General features: G+C 28.0%; 2 protein-coding genes across 4 annotated transcripts in view; both read right to left on the reverse strand.

Annotated features, from left to right (window-relative positions):
• LOC136076774 (NLR family CARD domain-containing protein 4-like) overlaps positions 1-23,289 on the reverse strand; it is an 86,681-nt gene that overhangs the window by 5,919 nt on the left and 57,473 nt on the right. The window lies entirely within an intron of this gene.
• LOC136076773 (uncharacterized) lies at positions 12,103-14,575 on the reverse strand. Its single transcript, XM_065790223.1, has 2 exons — positions 13,961-14,575; positions 12,103-13,822 (listed from the first exon to the last, which is right to left on the reverse strand). Exon 2 carries the CDS (start codon positions 13,605-13,607, stop codon positions 12,171-12,173), a length of 1,437 nt encoding a protein of 478 aa, XP_065646295.1. The 5' UTR covers positions 13,608-13,822; positions 13,961-14,575; the 3' UTR covers positions 12,103-12,170.

Consider the following 23,289-nt stretch of genomic DNA (forward strand, 5'->3'; position numbering starts at 1 on the left):
ATATATATTAATATATATATATATTTATATATATATATATATATGTATTAATATATATATATATATTTATATATATATATATTTATTTATATATATATATATATATACTTATATATATATATATATATATATATATATATATATATATATATATATATACATATGTTAAAAAAATAAATTTATATGATAATCTATAATAGATTAGTTTAATAGTATAATCATCTATGTATGTATAAATACATAGATGATTATACTATTAAACACTGATTATCTGCAAATATTTTTGCAGATAATCAGTGTTTTATTTAATATATGTATGTATAATCTAAAAATATATATTTTTAACATATATATATATATATATATATATATATATATATATATATATATATATATATATATATATATATATATATATATATATATATATATATATGTTAAAAAAATAAATTTATATGTATACTGATAACATATTATATATTGTCATAACAAGTATTAATCTATATATTTACTGTATAAATTTCTTTATTCAGTTTATGTTTGCTTTTTATCAGATATTTTTGCAGATATTCGGTCAGAAAAGAACTTGTATGGTTACCAATTTGCAGGGGAGGATCCAGCATTTTTTGGTCTTTGAGATTGCGATGATTGGAGCTTGGGAAAAAAAAAAATCAAAATTTTTGCCCCCACACCCCTGCCGGAAACGTGAGAGCTCACAGGCAAAATCATTGCAGTTTTTTTGCAAAGCATCCTAATTTGACATAAGTATAAACATATAAACGTTTGGAGTTTGCTCTATGTCAAGAAGTTAGCTATCTTAAAGACCAAAAAATGCTGGATCCACCCCTGCCAACTTGTTGGCAAGGGCGGATCCAGCATTTTTTGGAAGAAGAAGATTAGAGAAGAAGATGTTCGGAAACTTAAAAATATATTGTTTCAGTCATGCAATAAGATAAAACATGATAATATTATTCTTGATTACACCAAAACAGGGAAAACCAAAAATACTTAAACAACAAATGAAAAAAGTAGAAAAATTGCTACACAATACTACGTCAACCAATACCATTCAAAAATTCATGTTGGTAAGAAATTTTTCTGACAAATAATATTTCCTATTTAGGGAAAATGATTTAATGGTGGGTTACCTTGCCAATATTTATCAGGTGAATTAGCTAAGAGAACTCGTGATGGAAACAGACGAGAAACAAAAAACAATGTTAAACGAAGCCATAAGAAGTTTTATTTCAAGTCTTTGAGCTAGAGAAAGTCATTATGGTTCCAACAAATGTGTAAAACTTTATCTTCAAACATGTTCAAAATATATTAACAAGTTGTACAATATCTTTAAAAAATCACTTATGATTGATCTTTCTTTTCTTTTCTTATAAGAAACATTTTCTATTTTTTATAAGAAATATTTTTTGTTTCTTATGAAAAATATTTTTTGTTTCTTATGAAAAACATTTTGTATACAAAATATTTTACAGAGTATTTCTTGGTGAATTTAATTCATTTCTTTTCATTTGAACCGCCTGCTTCTGATACTTGCACATTTGACAATGATTAAAAATTGCATTTGTATTGGAAAGGCTGATTATTTAATTAAGCTGAAAATTCACAAGAGTTACGATACAAGAAACACTTTACTCAAGGCAAATTAGCTTCTATAATTTTGGCCTGTATGATTTGAATAGCAAATTAAACTCTTACACCTGGTTAGAGTTCCAAGCAGGTAGAGGATCAAATGATGTTGCCAGTGCAGTGTATCATTTTCTAACAATACTTATGCCAAAATCATTGCATTTCACTAATGATTTTGACACACTTCGTTTAGTTGGTAATGGTAGAGGTCAAAATAAAAACAAAATTGTGTTAGCAATGGCACAACTTTGGCTGTTTAATTCATCAAATCATATAAAGAAGGTTAAGTTTTTCCAGTGATTGAACATAATTTTTTACCATGTGATAGATTATTTGATTGGATTGAAAAGATATGAAAGCAAACAATGAAATACTAGAGCCCAGTGGTTTTGTGCAATTTTTTAAGTCATTGTAATACTATAAAACAGACTTAACTTAAAATAGTTTGTAAAAGACTGGAAAATGTCATCCATTTTGACATAAACCTTGTGTTGGATTTTTACAATTTAAAAGATTTATATTTAAGTAAAAAGTTAACAAACATAGAAAATAAAGGAAAGAAACATGCGTTCAATCCAATAAATATAATGGAAAATCGTTTTATTAGTTAAGCAAAGCTCAAAGATATACATCATTTACTACCTGGAATGAAATTCCATTTACTAAATGGAAAACATATATATAATATATAAACATGGCCCAGGAGTTTTTACATCTCTCTGTCTGATACGGGCTTTACCCTTCGTGCCAACTTAATACAAAATTTGTCATGCCATCTTAAATACTCTTTTTTCTAGCATTTTTGTCAGGTAATTTTTTTTTTGCTGCCCCCCAAACAACTTGCCACCTGCAAAAGCAGTTGCTGAACCTACCCTATTTAAATTAAACTCTTCATATTTATTATTAAAATAGTCACTAGTCAAGTTTACCTCAAAAAATTTTTTTTAATTCAGTTAGAAAATAAATTTCTAATCAAAACCAGATAAAAAAAAATTGACAAGCAAAACCAGATAGAACGTTTTTCAATTTTTCGATTAAAATGAAATAAAAAATAGCATGATTTTTAAATTTTTGTCTGAAACATTCCTTCTACTATATCTTCTGATTTTTATCAGTTTAACCCATTGAAAAACTTTTTTACTAATATATCGGAATTAAAAAGAAGTGGATTATCAGGTTTTGCAAGTACACTCCTCAAATGTTCTTAGTTGTTTACTGCAACAACAAAAAAAGTTGTCAAATAAATAACTTTAGTTTTTATCGTAAATTAACATAAGAAATGTCAACTTATAGTGTATTAAAGAAAGTATAACAAATATTCTTAGATGTTTACCACAATAACAAAAAAGGTTGTCAACCTTTTAGATCTTGATTTTAGGTATTGTATGAAATTGAAAAAACAGTGTCTTCTTAAGATTTTGATTGATTTAGATGTACTAATGTAACACAGAGTATGATAGTTTATTATCATTTAGCTTGTTAATTAAAATGGAATCTCATTATGTAAAATTATCATCCAAATGAAATTATTTATCATTAACATACAATTTTAAAAGAAGCATGAACTACACAAACTAATATTTTCTTTTTAAAGAATATATGTTTATCCAAAAACATCATTTAGCAACTGATTTAAACAAATCCTAACCAAACATTACCTTGCTGAAAATAATAACACTGTCTCTTATGTATATAGTATATATTTATAAACAGATTTCAATTTTTATCAAAACATTTTCATCATAATTTATGAGTAGATTTCATCAAAATAAATTTTGATACTCAAAAGATACAGCTATATATATTTTAGAACAGATTTCATATAATTTTAACACTTTTTTTTTTTATTGTCTTTAAATTTGTTTACAAAAGTTTCTCTTATGCATAACTAAAATCAAAAAGGTTAAAAAAAAAGAAACCTAAAATAATTAACTTTAGAGTCATTCCATATCAAATGGCTCCAGGAGAGCACCTCAGATTTGCTTTGAACTTCAACTAACCACATATTTTATGAAAAAAACAACAACAACAAAACATAATCCATAAAATTTGAACTTGATCTGCTTAAAAGTTATGAATGGATGAATGATGTTTTATAACCAAAACTTGAATATCTGAAATTTACAGTAGAATTTGTTGATCTTTGACAAACCATAACTTTATAAATAAAAGAGGTTATCACTTGAAATTTTATATTGTTATAGTATTTTACCCAAATAATCCATATCAAGTGATAATCTTTTTTATTTACAAGATAAAGTCAAAAATCTATAATGAGTTCTAGAAACTTAAATTTCTTGAAAATATAAAATACTTAGTTAATATTGATTCAAATATAACTTTTGACAGGTTGGTTAATCAAGGTAAAAATTTAAGGATTTATTTTTTTTACAAAATCTGCGATAGTTGAAATTTAAAACCATTCTGAGCAGATTTCATATGGAATGACTCTTTATCTAAAAACATCTAAAAGAGCCGGTGATTTTGAAATTGTTATTTATTCTTAACTTATGTCATCATACAAAAAACAAAAATTGGTTTAAAAAAAAAACCCAAAGTAAAAATAACTTTATCTAAAAACACCTAAAGGAGTCCATGTGATGTGATTTTAAAATCAATCTAACCAGTGAAGAACATGGAAATTGAGTAATATTTTATACAATAAAAAGTGATGCAATCATTATTATTATAACAACAATTATTATTTACTTATTATTATTAATTTTACTTTTTTTAAATGCACCAATAACATACAAGATCACACACACACTAAGGTGTAATGATAGAAATTAAAAAAATAAATTAGGGCCCTAATGACAAGTTTTTTTTTTTTGAAGTAGGGGGGGTTCTCATATTGGGTAAGCTGATCCATTAGCCAAGGCAATGGATCAACTTACCCAATATAAGAAAATGATTATGTGAGATGGATAGAGTTGTGTTACTAATGATCTGATTATTGCTTACAGTGCATATGATGGATTAAAGTCTAAACTTCATGCATAACTGATTGTGCATTAAATAAAAAAACCAAGTATTGTTCCATACTTTTTGTAATGTCATTGAAGATCTTAAGGAAACCCACAACAAAGAAGTATTCACTGTGGTAACAAATAATGAAAATAAGATGAAAAAAAAAGAAATTTATACAAATCTTTTATTATATGGGAATATATGGGTGTTTTGCACATTATTTAAATCTTTTAGAAAAGGAAGTAACACACCCAGATGTCATTAAACATGTGGTTGAAGTGCAGAAGTTCTTTCACAATACACATTAACCACAACGACAGTAAATAATATTTTGTATTTGTGGATTATTAACTTCAAGTATAAAAAATATATAAAAGTTTAAGATTAACTATTAAAAAACAAGAAGCACGCATGTACATACAAAAGAAGCATGCAAGTTACATAGTTATTGGACATGTTTTAACTATTCAAATAAAAATCTGGAAACTTATATATTGTACTAAGTTGGTTCAAAAAGATAGTTCTGAAATTGCTGAGTTAATGAAAAGAGTCGAAGAGAAATTGCAAGAACATCAAAGAACATCAAGAGAAGATTAAAATTTTGGAGATTAAATTAAGTTTAGTTAAAGTTGAAAACAATGCATTAAAGAAAAAGGTCAAGAATTTAGAAAAAAATTCTACAATGTCAGAAGAAAATCCAATATTAACTTTTAGTAGCCTTTTTAAAATGGCAAACAAACCTAATGTTCCTGCAGTTGATGTTATTAGTGCAATGACAGTTGAGCAAAATGATATACAACATAAAGAAAAAAATGTTGTTATACTGGCATAACAGAGTCAAACAAACTTGATATTAAAGAAAAAGAATTGGATAATAAAGGGGCAGTTTTAATGGTATTTGAGGAGATTGGCACTGATAGCCAGGTTTTACATAGTAGATTAGCATTAAAACTTGAAGCATAATGCTTTACATCTGTCATTGAAGTGGATAATTTTTTTTTTAACCAATGAGAAGCAAAGAGTTGTACTTGGAGAAAGTGTATCATCATGGGTGGACATAGTAAGTGGTGTACCACTATGTTCTGTGCTTGGTCCAATTTTATTTTTAATATACATCAATGACCTTCCAAGTCAACTTACAAACCAACTGGTGTTGTATGCAGATGATTTTAAAGTAATAGCTGAAGTTAATAATCAAACGGATGCACAGGCGTATTAATTTCAAATGACTTAAAATAGGAACCACAAATTAAAATTGCATGGTCTATTGCAAAATATAAATTTGGTATAATATGCAAATCATTTAAGTATAAAGATAGTGAATTTATATAATTGCTGTATTGTAGTTAAATACGCCCACATTTAGAATTTGTAATACAGGTATGGAGTCTTTATCTTGAAAAAGATATAAACATATTAGAAAAAAATCAAAAACATGTAATGAAATCTGTACCTGAGCTATATCATCTATTATACAATGAAAGACTAGAAAATATTGAAATTGACATCTTTAAAATAACGAAGAATACAAAGAGATCTCGTACAAATGTACAACTAGTATTGTATCTATATATTATTGGCAAACTTAATAAAAGTGGTGTCCCCTTGAGCATGTTTGACACGAAACCCTTGGCAGCCATTGCAACAGAGCTAATGGCAAGAAAGAGTTGTACTTATAAATATTGCATATTTTCAAATAAAATACTCTTTAAGTTTTATAGAGATTTTAAACAAAGATATATAACGATATTATAACCTTTAACAAACAAAATTTTTTTTAAAAATATTCTGAAAATATCAAAAAATGGGGGGAAGTTGCAAACCAGTTGCAAAATTAGCATCTGCTAAGGTTGCATCTCTTTATCGAGCTCGTCACTTTCTTACTTCGGATTCTATTCTATATCTCTATAAATCTCAAATCCGGCCTTGTATGGATTACTGTTGCCATATCTGGGGCGGATCTTCTAATGATGCCCTTTCTCTTTTAGACAAGGTGCAAAAACGCATTGTAAACATAGTTGGACCTGCTCTTGCAGCCAACCTCCAACCATTATCACATCGTCGTAATGTTGCTTCTCTTTCTCTTTTCTATAAATACTATAATGGGCACTGCTCTAAAGAGCTAGCGTCTCTTGTGCCATCTACTATAATTCATTCTCGTGTTACTCGTCATCCAATTAAGTGTCATCCTTTTTCTGTGACTGTTCCTAAGTGCTCCAAAAACGCTTATTTGTCTAGTTTTTTTCCTCGAACATCAGCTCTTTGGAATTCGCTTCCTTCATCTTGCTTTCCTGATTCATATAATTTGCAATCTTTTAAGTCGTCAGTCAATCGTTATCTTGCTCTACAATCTTCATCTTTTCTCTTTCAGTAACTTCCAACTTTAATTAGTGGCTGCTTGCAGCCTTGTTGGAAGCGAAGATGTTTAAAAAAAAAAAAAAAAGTTTGTTGCATATGTGTCATAATTGAGATACTTATGTCATTTTAGTTTTACATTTCACGTTTTCTACAACTAAGTTAAGTTTGTGGAAGGAAAATAAGTGTTTAACATATAAAATAAAATCTATAGAACTATAAAGTTGTCTTGTTTTGCTTTTTAAGTAACAAAAATTAAAAAATAAGCTGATGATTCGAACTTGCCACGCAGCGACCTTTACATTTTTTAAACAGTAATGGGGGTTTAAAAAATATGTTTTTTATTAAGAACATAATTGAAAATTTGAATTTTATATTTACAATACACCATTTTATTTAAATCAAAATTTTTAAAAATAATAAAAAGTCAACTCGGACGTTTTTAACTGATAATGCACGAGACACTGCAAATGAAATATCGTTCAATCTTCTATTATCATTACCATAAATAATATAATTTTTGAATATACTTTTATTTATAAATAGTATGCGCTTTTTAATATTTTAATCTGTTTTTAAAGTTTCTAAAATTTAATTTTTTAATGTTTTAATGAAGCATGTTTTGTAAGTAATGTATTAAAATTGTATCTTGACAGGCTGTTAATTATACAAAAGCTAAAGATGACCATGTTTTAAAAGTTAGCAAGCTGCTTTTTATTTTTTATTGGTTTTAAATAATTTTATGTTGGATATTTAATCATGTTTTATATGAATCTAATTACTTACAATGTTATTGTCTGATGGTGATAGTTAGATTTTATAAAGTTAAATTTACCTATAAAGAATCTTTTGAACTTACTTCTTAAAAAACTTACATATGTTTTTTTTTAGTTTCTAATTCAACATTTTGTACAAAATGTTTAAAATGGAATATTATATAACGATATTTACTTGTTATTTTAATTTTAGTAACACAGCTTATTACATATTGTTGGTTTTAATTTCTAATTTATCTTCATCTTTAAAATTAATTTTGAAAAAATTTAATATTTTCTAATATGTTATTCTGTTTTATGAGATATTTTACTAATGGTTTGATTGCTTTAAATTGTATTTAATTTTTGATTACCTGTATTTTTTTAAATATATATTTTAGCCATTTATGTTGTAACAATCTCAGCAACAATCGTTGCTGCACCACCCTTATCTGTAACTGGTAAATAAATGATTAGTAGTTTTTATAGTTAAGTATGCAACTAAAATATCATTCAGCTATTTCAGCAATCATATATAGAAATTAACCCTTATCTATATATCTATCCCACATCCTATAGTGCACACAGGGTGTGGGCCCATAATAGGGGAAAAAATTTAATTTGTTTCATTAAAGGGAAAGGGATTACCTTTACTAAGAGTAAATTGGGTGGAGTTAGAGTGGGCAGGGTAAAATATATAACTAGATCTACAAATAGAAGATGTAGGTAATGTTTTTAGTTTAATATGTATATTTTTTAAAATCTTTTTTGTTAAATTTTGTTTGTATATATATAAATTTGTAAAAAAACTACTAATTTTGTTTTCTTTTTTTTTAATATTAAGTTATGTTTATAACAAAATTTTGTTAAAAAAATATACCTTCTGTTTCTACACTAACACCATCAAAATTTTAGCAGAACATGCAAAATATTATAACGATTTACTGCTGTGACGGTGTTGATGATTCTCCATGTCAAAATAACATTTTATTGTCAGTTGAGATTTTGTGAATACTTCAAATTGCAGTTAATAATTTTCATAATAATTAACAATTATCACTGAATTAGGGGTTATCTAATAAATACTTATAATGAAAGAATTTTTTTACAGTGTATGTACTTTTGATGTGTCTTTATCTGTTCATGAAAACATTAATGTTTTTAATTAAAAGGATCCTATTTCTAATAAAAATAAACATTTTACTATATACTTTTTTTATTTATGTTTTTGTTTGTTTTTTTATATAATTTTACCTTTATTATCTCATCTTTATTATCTTTTTTAGTTTCTTTAGTTTTCCTTTTGGTGCTCTAATAACTATCGTAAATTTACTTTGTTTTATCTATGAATTATCATTATCATTAAATATCATTGCGCTAATAACTATCATAATTCTAGAAATTATCATAAATTTACTTTGTTAAAATGTTAGTATGGTTTTAACTTAGTAAACATTAATTTTTTTTTAAATTTACTATGTTGATCATTCGCTAATAGTTATATTAGCTAGAAAAATTAATATATTATTTTATAACTAATATAATAATATTATTCCAATATAATAATATAATATTAATATTTTATATAATATATTAATATATTATATTAACATATTATATTAATATATTAGGTATAAAAGTTAAAAGAAATTAGTTTGTCGCAATCAAAGTAAAAATAATTTTATTTTTGGTCAAATTACAAAATTTGTTTGCATTGATTAGAACAAACACTTATAAGAACAAACACTTATAAGCAGTGTTTGTTCTTTTGTGTCTTTGCAATAAATGTCTTTTGTTTTAGATTTTGACTATTTTTAACAATGCGCTAGAAAAAAACATTGGCAAAAGGTAAATTTGTTTGTTGTGATATGTTATATTTTTACTTTTTTAAATCATATAATTTTTTATTTATTTTAGATATCCTTTGGTGCGCTAATAATTATCATAAATTTACATTGTTTACTGTTTGTTTGTTTACTGTTTGTTTGTTTACTGTTTGTTTGTTTACTGTTTGTTTGTCTACTGTTTGTTTGTTTACTGTTTGTTTGTTTACTGTTTGTTTGTCTACTGTTTGTTTGTTTACTGTTTGTTTGTTTACTGTTTGTTTGTCTACTGTTTGTTTGTTTACTGTTTGTTTGTCTACTGTTTGTTTGTTTGCTGTTTGTTTACTGTTTGTTTGTTTACTGTTTGTTTGTCTACTGTTTGTTTGTTTACTGTTTGTTTGTTTACTGTTTGTTTGTCTACTGTTTGTTTGTTTACTGTTTGTTTGTCTACTGTATGTTTGTTTACTGTTTGTTTTTTTACTGTTTGTTTGTCTACTGTTTGTTTGTTTACTGTTTGTTTGTTTACTGTTAAAGTATGGTTTTCACTTAGTAAACTTTAATTTTTTTTTAATTTACCATGTTGATCATTAGCTAATAGTTATATATAATAGTTAAAAAGAAATTAGTTTATCGCAATCAAAGTAAAAATAATTTTTTTTGGTCAAATTACAAAATTTGTTTGCACTGATTGCTTATAAGTGTTTGTTATTTTGTGTAACTGTCTTTGCTATAAATGTCTTTTGTTTTAGATTTTGACTATTTTTAACAATGCTCTAGAAAAAAACATTGGCAAGTTTGTAGTTTGTAGTGATGATATGTTATGTTTTTACTTTTTTTAATTTTTAATTTAATTCTTTTTTCATTTTAGATAAATATTACAATGCTTTTTTAGCATATTGCAGAAAAAATAAAAAGGAGCCTATTGCCGAACAGATAAAACTACATCTCATAAGGCGTGAACTAAAATTTAAGGCAAAAGCTCAACCCTCTTTTTTTTTTTAATAGAGAGTGTGGATCCTGTAGAATGTACAATATTAGGAGAGACCTGTGAGAAAATAAGTATTTTTGTATTTGTTTAATCTAAACTGTCAATTTATGATGCAGCTGTAGTAGAATTTTTTTTGTAAACTTTTTTATATTTTTTTTGTTTTGTTATTATGAATAAATAAATTGATTTCCATGTAATGTGGTCTCTTTTTTCCTTTTTTTAACTTGATTACTTTTTTTAGATTTATCAGATGACATATTTGTTCAATATTGACTTGAATAGAATTAAAAACTATTGAAAATTGGTGTGTTTTGTTTATAAATGTGTAAATAAAACTATTTTCTATTTTACAAAGCTCTTAGGCATTTATTTTGAAACCACAATCCGTAATGATTTATATTTTGTTTATGTGAACGAAAGTCTAATATTTAAAATTTAAAATTCAAGTTAAAATTATCAAATTTTACAGAATTAACAAATTTTACTTAAAAATTTAGAAATGAGATTTTAAATTTTTCGGGAAAATTCCATATATTAAAAATATATAGAATATATTTTAAAGGGATATATTCTGATAAAGAATAAATATAGTAATTACTATATTAATTCTTTAAAACTATTTATATATTGCTTTTGTAGTAAATAAAAATAATTATCCAGGAAATAATATATCTGTAACAGTTGTATATTTTTTTGTGCACTTGTGAGCACGATAACTAAAATTAATCAAAAAATGTAAGATAATTGCAAAAGCAAACTTGACGTATTAAAGTTTATTTGCTACGAACTGACTTCACTGTTCAATTTTTGTGGCTTAACTTTTAAATAGGAGTTTTAAGGTCATAGTTTTTAATGGTTTATGATTATAGTTCTATATTATAGTACAGTGTCTGGAACAATCGTGAATTAATCTATAAAAGAAAACTTTTGAATTTTAACAACTAGAAAACTATTGCTTTAATATTACTTTTTTGCTATAAATATATAAGCAACATAAATATATAAGCAACATAAATATATAAGCAACATTAAATATATAAGCAACATAAATATATAAGCAACATAAATATATAAGCAACATTAAATATATAAGCGACATTAAATATATAAGCAACATAAATATATAAGCAACATAAATATATAAGCAACATAAATATATAAGCAACATTGAAAAAAATATAAAATTTATTACAATATGGAGAGGTCTCAAACCTACAAAAACAACATTGATGACAACGCACTATATCAATGAGCTATTAATACATAGTGGCCACAAAATTTTAAAAGTCAAATTCCAGGACATTTCCAGGACATTCCAGGACTTTTTGAAAAATTTTCCAGGACATTTTATAACCTATTAAATGAATATTATCAATTATATTTTCATTTTCATTGAACAATATTCATAGAATATTTCAACTAAATCGACTAATAACTTTTTTAAATTGACAAAAAGTAGTAGTATTAAGTTTTTAATAACATAATATTTTTAAAAAAATTTTATTTTTGAAAGTCAGTATAAAATAGAAAGAAGAATGTAAACTAATATAAATATACATATAATAGTTAAACAATCATACTCTTTAATGGAACTAAACTAAACCAAAACATATTTACAAAATAAATAAATGAAACTCAAACAATGATTGAATCTCTTTTTAAACATAAAGCTTTTTCTAAACTGTCAAGCTCTTGCAATTTTAAAAATTTATCTTTTGATAACTTTCTTAAATCATTTGAAGTGATTATAAAACTCAAATCTTTTTTTTCCTCTGCCTTTAATGCATAACTATCTGCCTCCTTTATTAAATCGTCAGCTGATGCTTGAAGTAGCTTCTTCCTTCGAACAGTGTCATCAATTTCAGCGGAAACAGCTTTTCTTTTTAAACTTACAGTTGATAACTCTTTAACTTTTTTTGCACTTTCCAACGCAACATCGTATCGCATTCTAGATGATTTGACTGATTTCATCATTTCTCTAGTAATTGGAATATCTGCAGCATTTTGTTGCTTTGATAACATGTGATCATGAACTATTCTTAATGCAATTAGAGAATCTTCACCTAAATTTTCAACTAGATAGTCCTTATTTACTTTGAACCCGCGTTCAATAGCAGCCTGGCCATGAGACAAGCAAAATAATATTATGCAGACATCCCAAAGAGATGTATATTCATTTACAGGTATATGCTGAGCAAGAAAAATATCCAACCTATCATCATATTTTTTGAATGACAAAAACTCTGTATCATGTTTACGAACAATGTTGATTATAAATTGAAAATATTCTTCATTTGCTTTGTCCCCAATTTTTGATTTTAAATATCCAGAAGCTACTAGTTGTTGCAATAATTTAGAAAACTTTAACTTATTACACTCTACTTCTCTGCTATCTGCTAATTGAATAGGATCTAGACAAGAGGAACACCTGACTAGAAGATATTTTATGGAAGATTTTTCTAACATGTGAGTTGCAAGTGAAGATAAAAATATACAAACATCTTTGTAAAATTTTGAAATTATGCTTCCTTTTGATGTTGATAATCGTTTGTATTTTTGAACTTCCATATTTGCAGACAGACCAATATCAATTGTATCTTCTCTTTTGTATAACATTGGATCTGTGAGATTTAGCTTCATTATTTTTTTAATTGTATCAGATCGTTCCATTACATCATTTAATAAAAACATACTTAGAATGCTAACTAAAATGTTTTTTAAAACATCGAATATAAATGGGACCATTGGTTTATCACATTGAAAACCCTTTAGGAATATATTTAACTTTTCAGCTATAAATTCAACAAACTTTAATTTAGCAATAAACAAAGGATCTTTAATTGTATCTTTTAAAACATTAAACCACTTTCCATGAGGTTGCTTTGATTTTGGTAAGCTTTGTAAGTGTTCAATAAACTTCAAATAGCCAGGAAAAATATTTGCTGCTCGTTCACAACAGTTTTGATTCTCACACCAACGATGGCCACAATAAGGTAAAGGGTAAACTTTGTTCTCAGCTACATTTTCATAGATTTCTCTGCGTGAAGGGCATTCATTCAGAAACTTCCACATTGCTTTTAATTTTTCACCAAGTTTCCATTCAGAGTTATTAACTGATGTTTTTAGGCTTCCATGAACTGTGTGGAGGCCACACGTGCCAATATCTAATAAGGCTGGATACTCATTAAGTTCCCAATTTTCTTTTACCAGTCTTAAAAATTTTAAATTGACATTAGGTCCATCTGAAGATATCTAAATCATTTTTTGTATGTTAAGTTGAGATACACCTTCATTAAAAGATTTTAATAACTGCTTTGAATTTGCACCTCCTAAAAATTGTGAGTCAAGATATCTTGTAAAAACTTGATTTGATTCATGGTTCCAGAATCGAACAATAATATCCTTTTGACCTTTTTGTATGCTACGATTTAATGACTCATCAAAAGATATTACAAAAACCGGTGATAACAATATTTCTTTATATAACAAATCAAGAAAATATGGTGCAATGCCAAATTTTGTAACATATCCACACTTTGTTCGACCTACCTGAAACTTTTTTGCAATGTTACTATCAGAAAACATAGATATAAATAGTGAGTTAATACCTTCACATGATCTTTGAAAAGATTTTGATAAAGCCACGTGTAATATCCATCTAATTTCAGCGGTTATTACTTGTTCATTTATAAATACCATATCCAATGTTTTAGACTTTTTAGATGGCTTTTCAATAATTTGAACAGTACCAGTTTTTAAAGGTGACAAAGTTTTTGATTCAGCAAAATAATTGCATAATGAACTTAATACTGGAGGTGATAACTCATAATGTTTTTTACTTTTGAGATGACTTTTTAAAGCATTTTCACCCATATTTCTAACATTAATGTCTTTTTTACAAAAAGAACATGATGCAATTGTCGTACTTTTTTTAATAATCCAGTTTTTGTATTCAGGTGTTTGCAACCATGCATTCGAAAAATGTGAATCTCGAGGCATTCTATATTTATACTTTACTATTTAAACTTTTTCTAAACTTAAAAATATCCAAAAAATTAAAACTATAGAAAAATTAACTACTATAATTTGATATGCATGATTTCAAACCAACAATTACTGATATAAGAAAACAAAAATCAAACAAAATTCAAAGTAATTAAAGCAATATATAAAACCTAAAAAAAACCATTCATAAAAATTAAATTACAGCGGCTTTAAATTTTTTTAATTGCATAAAAAAATTTAATTTTACTGCAATAATATTAATAATTTTAAAATATATTTAAAAAAATAAAAATTCCAGGACATTCCAGGACAATTTTGAAAAAATCAAAATTTTCCAGGACATTCCAGGACATTCCAGGACACTTGCAAAAATCCAGGACATTCCAGGACTGTGGCCACCATGTAATAATATGCATTAAGAAAAAAAACAACTTTTAAATTTCTTATAGGTTCTATGTCTGTGGAAAAGGTAACAAAGAATAGATATAGAAATGATCGGTGTGGAATAAAAAAGTATAACAATGGTTGCTTTTATAAAGAACCATATTTTGTGGGTCCTGAAAGCTAGGAAAAAGGAAAAAAGCCCATGAGCAATAGACTTACAAAGACCCATATTTTTATAGGTCCGATCAGCTAGTGATTTAGAAAAAATAACTTGTAAAATACCCCCTCAACATCCATGCTCTTTTAAATTTTCAGGTCCATCTTTATACATTCAAGGTAACAAACATCATTTATTTACAGATAAGAAATATTTAAATCGAAATCATGAGAGTTTTTTTTACAAATCGAACAGTCAAATTCTGGAACAAATTACCAATTGAAACAGTGGATGTTAAGAATCTCATCTTATTTAAAGCTAATTTTCTTGTTTCATCTGTAAAAGATTGAACATGGTGTTAAATCTCAACAGTATTGTGTATATATATATATATATATATATATATATATATATATATATATATATATATATATATATATATATATATATATATATATATATTAGGTATATGACAAAGAAACTTTTTTCAAAATTTTAATTTTCCTGATGTTGCATTTAATGAACTTTTACTAATAGATCACTGTTTTTAAGTTTATTTCATTGGATCACAAAAAACCCTCCCGCACCTAGCACCCCACCACTTTTAACATTTTTGATTTTTCACTTGATTTTGTTCCCAGTTCTTACTTCCTTATGTTTGACATTGATTTTTAAAACTGTAAATATATAATATTGTATATTGTATAGTTGTTCATATCATTCAAACAATTTTTGTTTATTTGCGGTATTAATTTGCAAGATCTGCTGTTTAGTGCTTCTTTTTGAAAATATGTCCTTTAAAAGTAAAAAGTCAAAATCAGCAATGGAAGCAGCTGGTGAAATGTGGACACAAAATTTGAAATCAAGCACGAAGCGCTGTCCTAATATACCACAGGTAAAACAGGATATGAGCAAAAAATTGTGTAAAATGCCTTCCAACAGAGATATCGTTGGAAGATTCTTGGGACTCTTTGATGAATTGAAAGGATGACATGATCGACTAACAAAAATATCAGAGGAATTGATGAATCTTTGGCAGAAGTTTAATTTTCCTGTTCTTTCCAAACAACAAGTGTTTGCTAATGTTGACAAACTTATCACATCATTTGAGAAACACAGAAAGCTTCGAAATGTAGTATTTGAAGAAAATCTTGCTTATCTGTTCGATATAACAAAACCAGATGGAAATTGGCTTTGTAGTGAGGACAAACAACTGTACAAAGTACAAATTGAATCAGATGGCAGGGTGGGATATACAACTATGAAAGTGGCTCCTATGTCATCAATCCATCCATCAAAAAGGGCCAAAAGCACATCAGAACTCTTGACAAACCAAGCGGTTATCTCCGTACCACTTTCCTGCGATAGTGAGGATTCTGAGGAAGGAAGCAGCAGTGGTGACTCGGAGGCAGTTCCAGGAGAATCTCCCAGAAAGCGTGCAACACGCCAGTCAACTAAGTCTGCTGCCAAACTAGTGTCTAGTCACTCTTTGTTAACCAGAAAAACGTCACAGGTGCTTCAAAGTCTGGCTGAGGATGGAGTTTGTGTTCCAATACCATCACAGTCTGGAGTCTGGCGTCGAACAATCAGAGATGCAGAACAAGTTAAGAACCGCCTCATGGAACTGATCTCTGAAGTGAAATTTTCTTTGAAGTGAAAGGAGTGAAAGAAGTGAAGTGAAAAACTGATCTCTGAAGTGAAATTTTCTTTGCATTTTGATGGTAAGAAAATTGACAAGACTGAGTACCAAGTTGTGTGCTTGAAAAATGATAAAAGAACATTAAAACTTGGCATTTTGGTTTGTGACAGTGGATCCTCTGCAAACATATATAAAGCACTACAGGACCTACTTGATGATTACAATGCATGGAATAGTATTCAGATGATCATCTCTGACACAACAGCTGTAAATACTGGTGGCAAGAATGGAGTTGTAGCCAAGCTTCAGAAAACATTTCGAGACAAGGGATTCGATGAACCTCAATACATCGGCTGCCAACACCACATTCTTGATCTTGTTCTATGACATGTGTTGGATTTCTTTTTTCCTATACAGTCACAGTCGCCTAACATTAATTACAAATTTATTGATGAGATTATGGAGCATTATGATGATTTAAAAAATGCCTACAAGGGCACAGCAGTGGTAGCAGAGTATGAGAACCTTGGCTGGAGAGATGACTTTAAATTTCTTTTTCAGCTTTGCGAAGCATGCAAGTTCTACAAAAATGAGGAAAAATGGCACAAGCTGCCATCACTGCACAGTGCCAGGTGACACTCAAGAGGCATTTTTGCGCTTAATGCATTTTTCATTCTTCCAAACTGGTGAGAACAGCTGAGGATAACTTGCGATTTCGTTGCAACTACATGGTCGCAGGCCTGGTTTTCAAACCAGAACTATGCAGAGGCGGCTTATGAAGACCTGCTGTCAGCAATATCCCAACTTAAGTGTTCCAAAGCTGTGAAATGCTTCTCTACCCACTGGAAGAAGGAACCATCAGTGCTTGATGTGTCTCGATCCAACATAGAAGCCGAGAGAGCTGAAAAGTTGATGGAGGACATTTGTTCTTCTTGCAGAGCAAACAAATATCTTAATTGTAAATTTATTAATACTAATACACAAATCTAAAAGATTATTAACATCACTACAAATGCTGTAGGACAGTGTAGGTACTTATTCTCATGTATTTCTCATGTGTATTGTATATAAAGCTGACATATTATAATTAATTGCCTTTGGGCCGCTATGTGTTGTATGGTTAAATATGAAACTGTCTTAGGTGTGGGAAGTTTTTTCAAGGTATGGTGAAATCAATGCCATTTCTGTGATTTATAGGGAAAAGTTCATCATTTAGAAGCCCAGGCTAATTGATTTTAAATTTATCATATACCTAATGTATATATATATATATATATATATATATATATATATATATATATATATATATATATATATATATATATATATATATATATATACATATATAAATAAATATTGCTTTATTATTTAATAGCATTGAGCACTCTTAAACGCACAAGAGTATTTGTATTATTATTTCTATACCATAATAATACTTAATCTATTCTGTATATATATATATATATATATATATATATATATATATATATATATATATATATATATATATATATATATATATATATATATACATAACTTTTCTTTTAAGGGAGCTACCAAACAATACCCGATAAAACTCTCAAATTGACTATATAGAAACATACATAAAAAACTATCCAATTTATGTAAAAATAGTAGATAATCATGATTTACCTATAAAAATTAAAACAATTATTGGAAATCGAGCAATATTTAGATAAGCTAACAGTCTATAAACCCAACTCAAAATATTTGGTATTGTTTAAGACCAAGTACTTAATTTATTTTTATTAAAGATTTTAATAATATATAAGACTTTATAGGTCTAAAGAAAAAATAATAAAAAAATTATGTTGATTAAATAAATAAAAAAATATTTTTTAGATGCAAAGTGACAGCTGTCACCTATTCAAATGTATTGAGTTGTGGCTCTCACTTCTGAACAACCCTGAACTAAGTCATTACCACACAGCTATCAAGAAGAGATATAGTGATGCTATGACAAGTATCCATTTTCTTGCATACATAACCAAAAATGGGTAAAAATAAGTTTTGCATTAAAAATCAAAAAAAATTTATTTTTACAACAATAAGCTTATCAGAATTTAATTTTATTTCATAGTTTAAAACCTGCTGATTGAAATTAAAGATGAGGCTGAATAATGGCTTTACAACCGTTACCCTGATTTTAAATTTGAAGTTGATTTTGCTTAAACTTATGGATTATGATGAGTATTCGACAAGGATGTTGTGCAATCAAGTTATATCAACAATATTGTCCAGTGATTGGCGGTCTATCATGAACCAGAGAAATGATTTCATCAGAGATGATTTCATTTCAGAAAAAATTGCCTGAAGGATTTTTAAAATTTATTTGTAAACTTCAAACATGCCCTGCTAGCTCAGGATCAATATAAATATTATTTTCTTTATTTGGTTTCATCTGGTCAAAAGTTGGAAATATATTAGGAAGTGAAAAGGCGAAAATGTTTGTGCAAATATATTGACAGTATCAAAAATAAATAGTTGATTTTGTATAAAATATATATTAAAAATGTTGTTATTCTAATCAAAGTGTATTTATTCTAAAAAAACTTATTAAATGAATCAAATTTGTTTGGTTTCAAAAAACATTGTGAACACTTTTTTATTAAAAATAATATTGTGTTTGAATAGAAGCTTTCCCTTTATAGCTTGCAACTATAATATGCTTATGTTTTCAAAAATCTCAAGAAAAAACCAGATTGCCCAGGTTTAATTGGGTTTTTCTTGGAGGGTTCTATTGAGTTTTATTGAGCAAGTTATTTAATGCCCATGCAGGTTCAAATTAAAATTTTGGCTAAAACCAATACTGAATTAGAATTTTGGCCTATCACTAGCCTTGATGTATGATGACTAAAGATAGAAGGTCATCAAAGACTAATAAATAGTATTATTCTATTGGATCTTCAAAGCTTTTTGTATCTATTTAACCTTTCCATCGCCTCTCGGACAGAAGTGACACTAAAGCCCACTACCACAGAAAGAGCTGACTGCAACCGACCAAGCAACTGACAACAGATTGAGTTTCTGTGGGCAAGTGCATAGGGAAGTGGGAGCTGCTGATAGAACCTCAGAAAATGCAGCCACCATTGCACATCAAGCTAGGCTTCACCAAGATCTTTTTCAGAAGCTATCTGAAGCTATGATTAGAGCTACTGTCTAAAATTTAAACATGCATGCATTAAATTTTAAACTCTTTAATATTCTTCAAAATAACTGCTCTTTCTTTCTGAGCTTTGACAGTCATAATTCAGGAGCAAACCCAATATTAATTTTAATGGGATTCAAATGGTTTTTTTTATTTTGCAGATCAATTTTGATAAGTTTCGAGCAATTCACAATAGTTTCAGATTTAATGAACATCTTAAGAATACTCTTAATCAACTGCACATAGGGTTGGCTAATGTCCGGTTTTTACAAAGGAGAAAAAACTATTTACAGTAAGAAAAAATTATTTACATTAAAAAAAAATTATTTATACAGATTTGGGGCTGTATTCTTGACGATAAAAGCTGTACGTCTGGCAACCCTAACTGCACAAGATTACCATTTATGTGAAGTAAAATTGGAGCATCTGTCTGATAGAGCATCAGAAACGGTTCAAAAATGTCTGAAAGAGCCTCAGAAATGATTCGCCCGGTAGCTATAGAACTGGAATCTTACAAGGGAAAAACAGCATTTACAACAAACTTATATGATTTGCAAAATGGCTGTTTACTTTTAAGCAGAGCTTCCCAATAAAAAGTAATTTTTATAATAGAAGGACAAACACAATTAATCTTTCTGCTACCTTTTTGTCTTCAACCCATCTGGTTGCACAAAATGAAAGCGGGAACACAGAACCTTTAATGATCCTGATAAAGTCACTTCATCTTGCAGGAGAATCATGAAATAAGGTTAAGTAGCATTTGAAAGTTATTTCAATATTAAATCAGTTGATTCTTCTCCTGTTTTAAAAGCACCATGAATTATTTGGAGGGAACAGCAGCCTATGTCAATAAGTTTAGATTCTATGGATTGACACTTGGTGGTCACTCCATAGAAGCATGAATAATCTTGCGGATATTAAGATCACTTACCTTATAATTAAAATGATTCAGCAAATCAAGACTGGTTCACTTAAACTTGCATTATTTCATCATTACAATATCGGATGAGTAAATCCATTTAACAAGTTTGAGTTTTCTTGTTGAGAGATTCAGCAAAGCACACAAGTCAAGGAGACAGGCTCAGTTGTTTAAGTAAAGCTTTAAAATAAGGCTAAAGACTGTGAGCAATCCTATACCCAACTTTATTTGGTCCCATCTGGAAACATTTAGCAATCTCACTGTCAGGAAACAAACCGGAACAAATTAGTTGCATCTTTGTTTGAAATTTCTATCCCTCCAGCTTCTGCATCAAAAGGGATTTGCTGCTTAGACTCTTCTACAGCTTGTGTACAGTCTTGCAGATGTGTTCTCCGGAGATGTCATCCATAATTTCAAAAATATTTAACAAGTGTTTATCGAAATCTTGTTTTCCGGCATGCTGGAAAGCAACATTTGTTATTCCTATTTTTAAAAATTCTGGAGAGCGATCTGGCTTGTCTAACAATTGTCCCACTAGTCTTCTTTCTATCATAAGCAAGGTTTATGAATCTTTAATTAACTAACACTTAATCTTTCATCTTGATTCTATAATTTACTTTCTGATCATCAATATGGATTTTGATCTTCTCGTTCTACAGCTGGTTTGCTAATATTAATAACCGATAGGTTTTATTGTGCATTAAATAGAGGTGGAGAGGCTCTCGCTCTTTACATTTCTAAAGGCTATTGCTCTTGACATTCCTAAAGCTTTTGATAATGTTTGGCATGCTGGTCTGCTCCATAAGCTTTCTTCTTACGGTTTATCAGTTAATATCTTTAAGATTATTGAACCCTTCCTTACCAATCGTAGTATAAAAGTTGCCTCAATGGACAGCACTCTTCTTCATATCATGTAACTTCAAGAGTTCCTCAAGGTTCAATCCTTGGCCCTGTATTCTTTTTAATTTACATTACCAACCTTCCAGATAATCACACATCTAAGGTGGCATTGTTTGCTGATGATACTACCAGTTATTCTTGTCATGATAAGAAGCCAACACTCTCTGATTGCTTGGAGGGGGTATTTGAGCTAGAAAATCTCAGTTCTGCTACAGCATGGGGCTCATAGTGGCTGGTGAACTTTAATTCAGATAAAACCCAATATTTTTCAGCCAATTTATCTCTATAAATCTTAAATCCGCCCTTGTATGGAATACTGTTACAATATCTGGGGCCGATCTTCTAATGATGCCCTTTCTCTTTTAGACAAGGTGTAAAACTGCATTGTAAACATAGTTAAACCTGCTCTTGTAGCCAACCTCCAACCATTATCACATCATCGTAATGTTGCTTCTCTTTCTCTTTTCTACAAATACTGTAATAGGCACTGCTCTAAACAGCTAGCGTCTCTTGTGCCATCTTGTAAAATATATCCTTATGTTACTTGTCATTCAATTGTCTTATCCTTTTTCTGTGACTGTTCCTAAGTGCTCTAAAAACTCTTATTTGTTTAGCTTTTTTCCTCGAACATCAGTTCTTTGGAAATTGCTTCCTTCATCTTGCTTTCTGACTCATAATTTGCAATCTTTTTGTCTGTCAATCGTTATCTTGCTCTACAATCTTTATTTCTTCATCTTTCTCTTCTAGTTTTCAACTTCCAACTCCTATAGTCGTTGCTTGCAACCTTGTTGGAAGCAAAAATGTAAAAAAAAAAAAAAAAAAAAAAAAAGTTAGAAAGTTTATTTAAGCAACAATTTAACGCCCTCATAATTTCTTAGAATTTGATACAATGAGTTCTAAAGATTGTTGCATTATAATGTGTCCTGTTGAGAAACTATCAATTATTTTTAAATTAGACTCACCTACTGAATTAGGTGAATTATTATTTCTATTAGCAGACGATTTAAAAAAACACATAAGAACTTGCTTACAACTTAAATGTTTTTTTCCTTTCTTATGACTTTTTAGTGCTTGAATACCCATGTTCAAAAGTTTAATTATTTTATGGCATAATTTGCATTTAAGCTGATATTATCTTTCCCTTTAATTAGCCAAAAGTCAAAATGAGGGTAAATGTCTTAGTTTAATCATTCTTTTTTTTAAAAAAAGCCCTTTTTTTTTTCTTAATTCAGTATTCTAATTCTAAAAAAAAACAGCAACAAAATATTATAAAATAAATAATATTTATGATGTCGTGCAGTGTGGCAAATTTTAATGTCTTAGTTTTTAAAAGTCATGAGGATAGTCATAGTTTTTTAGAGTCATTAAAAGTCTTTAGGATTTTGAAAAGTCATAAGGATTTTCAGAGTCATTAAAAATCATTAGGATTTTGAAAGTCATAAGGATTTTTAGAGTCATTAAAAATCATTAGGATTTTGAAAGTCATAAGGATTTTTAGAGACATTAAAAGTCATTAGGATTTTGAAAAGGATTCTAATCTAATAGTTATTGTAATGATTACAAAAAACTTTTTTCATAAAA

This window comes from Hydra vulgaris, chromosome 02 (genome assembly GCF_038396675.1).
Source record: "Hydra vulgaris chromosome 02, alternate assembly HydraT2T_AEP".
Taxonomy (NCBI): Eukaryota; Metazoa; Cnidaria; class Hydrozoa; order Anthoathecata; family Hydridae; genus Hydra; species Hydra vulgaris.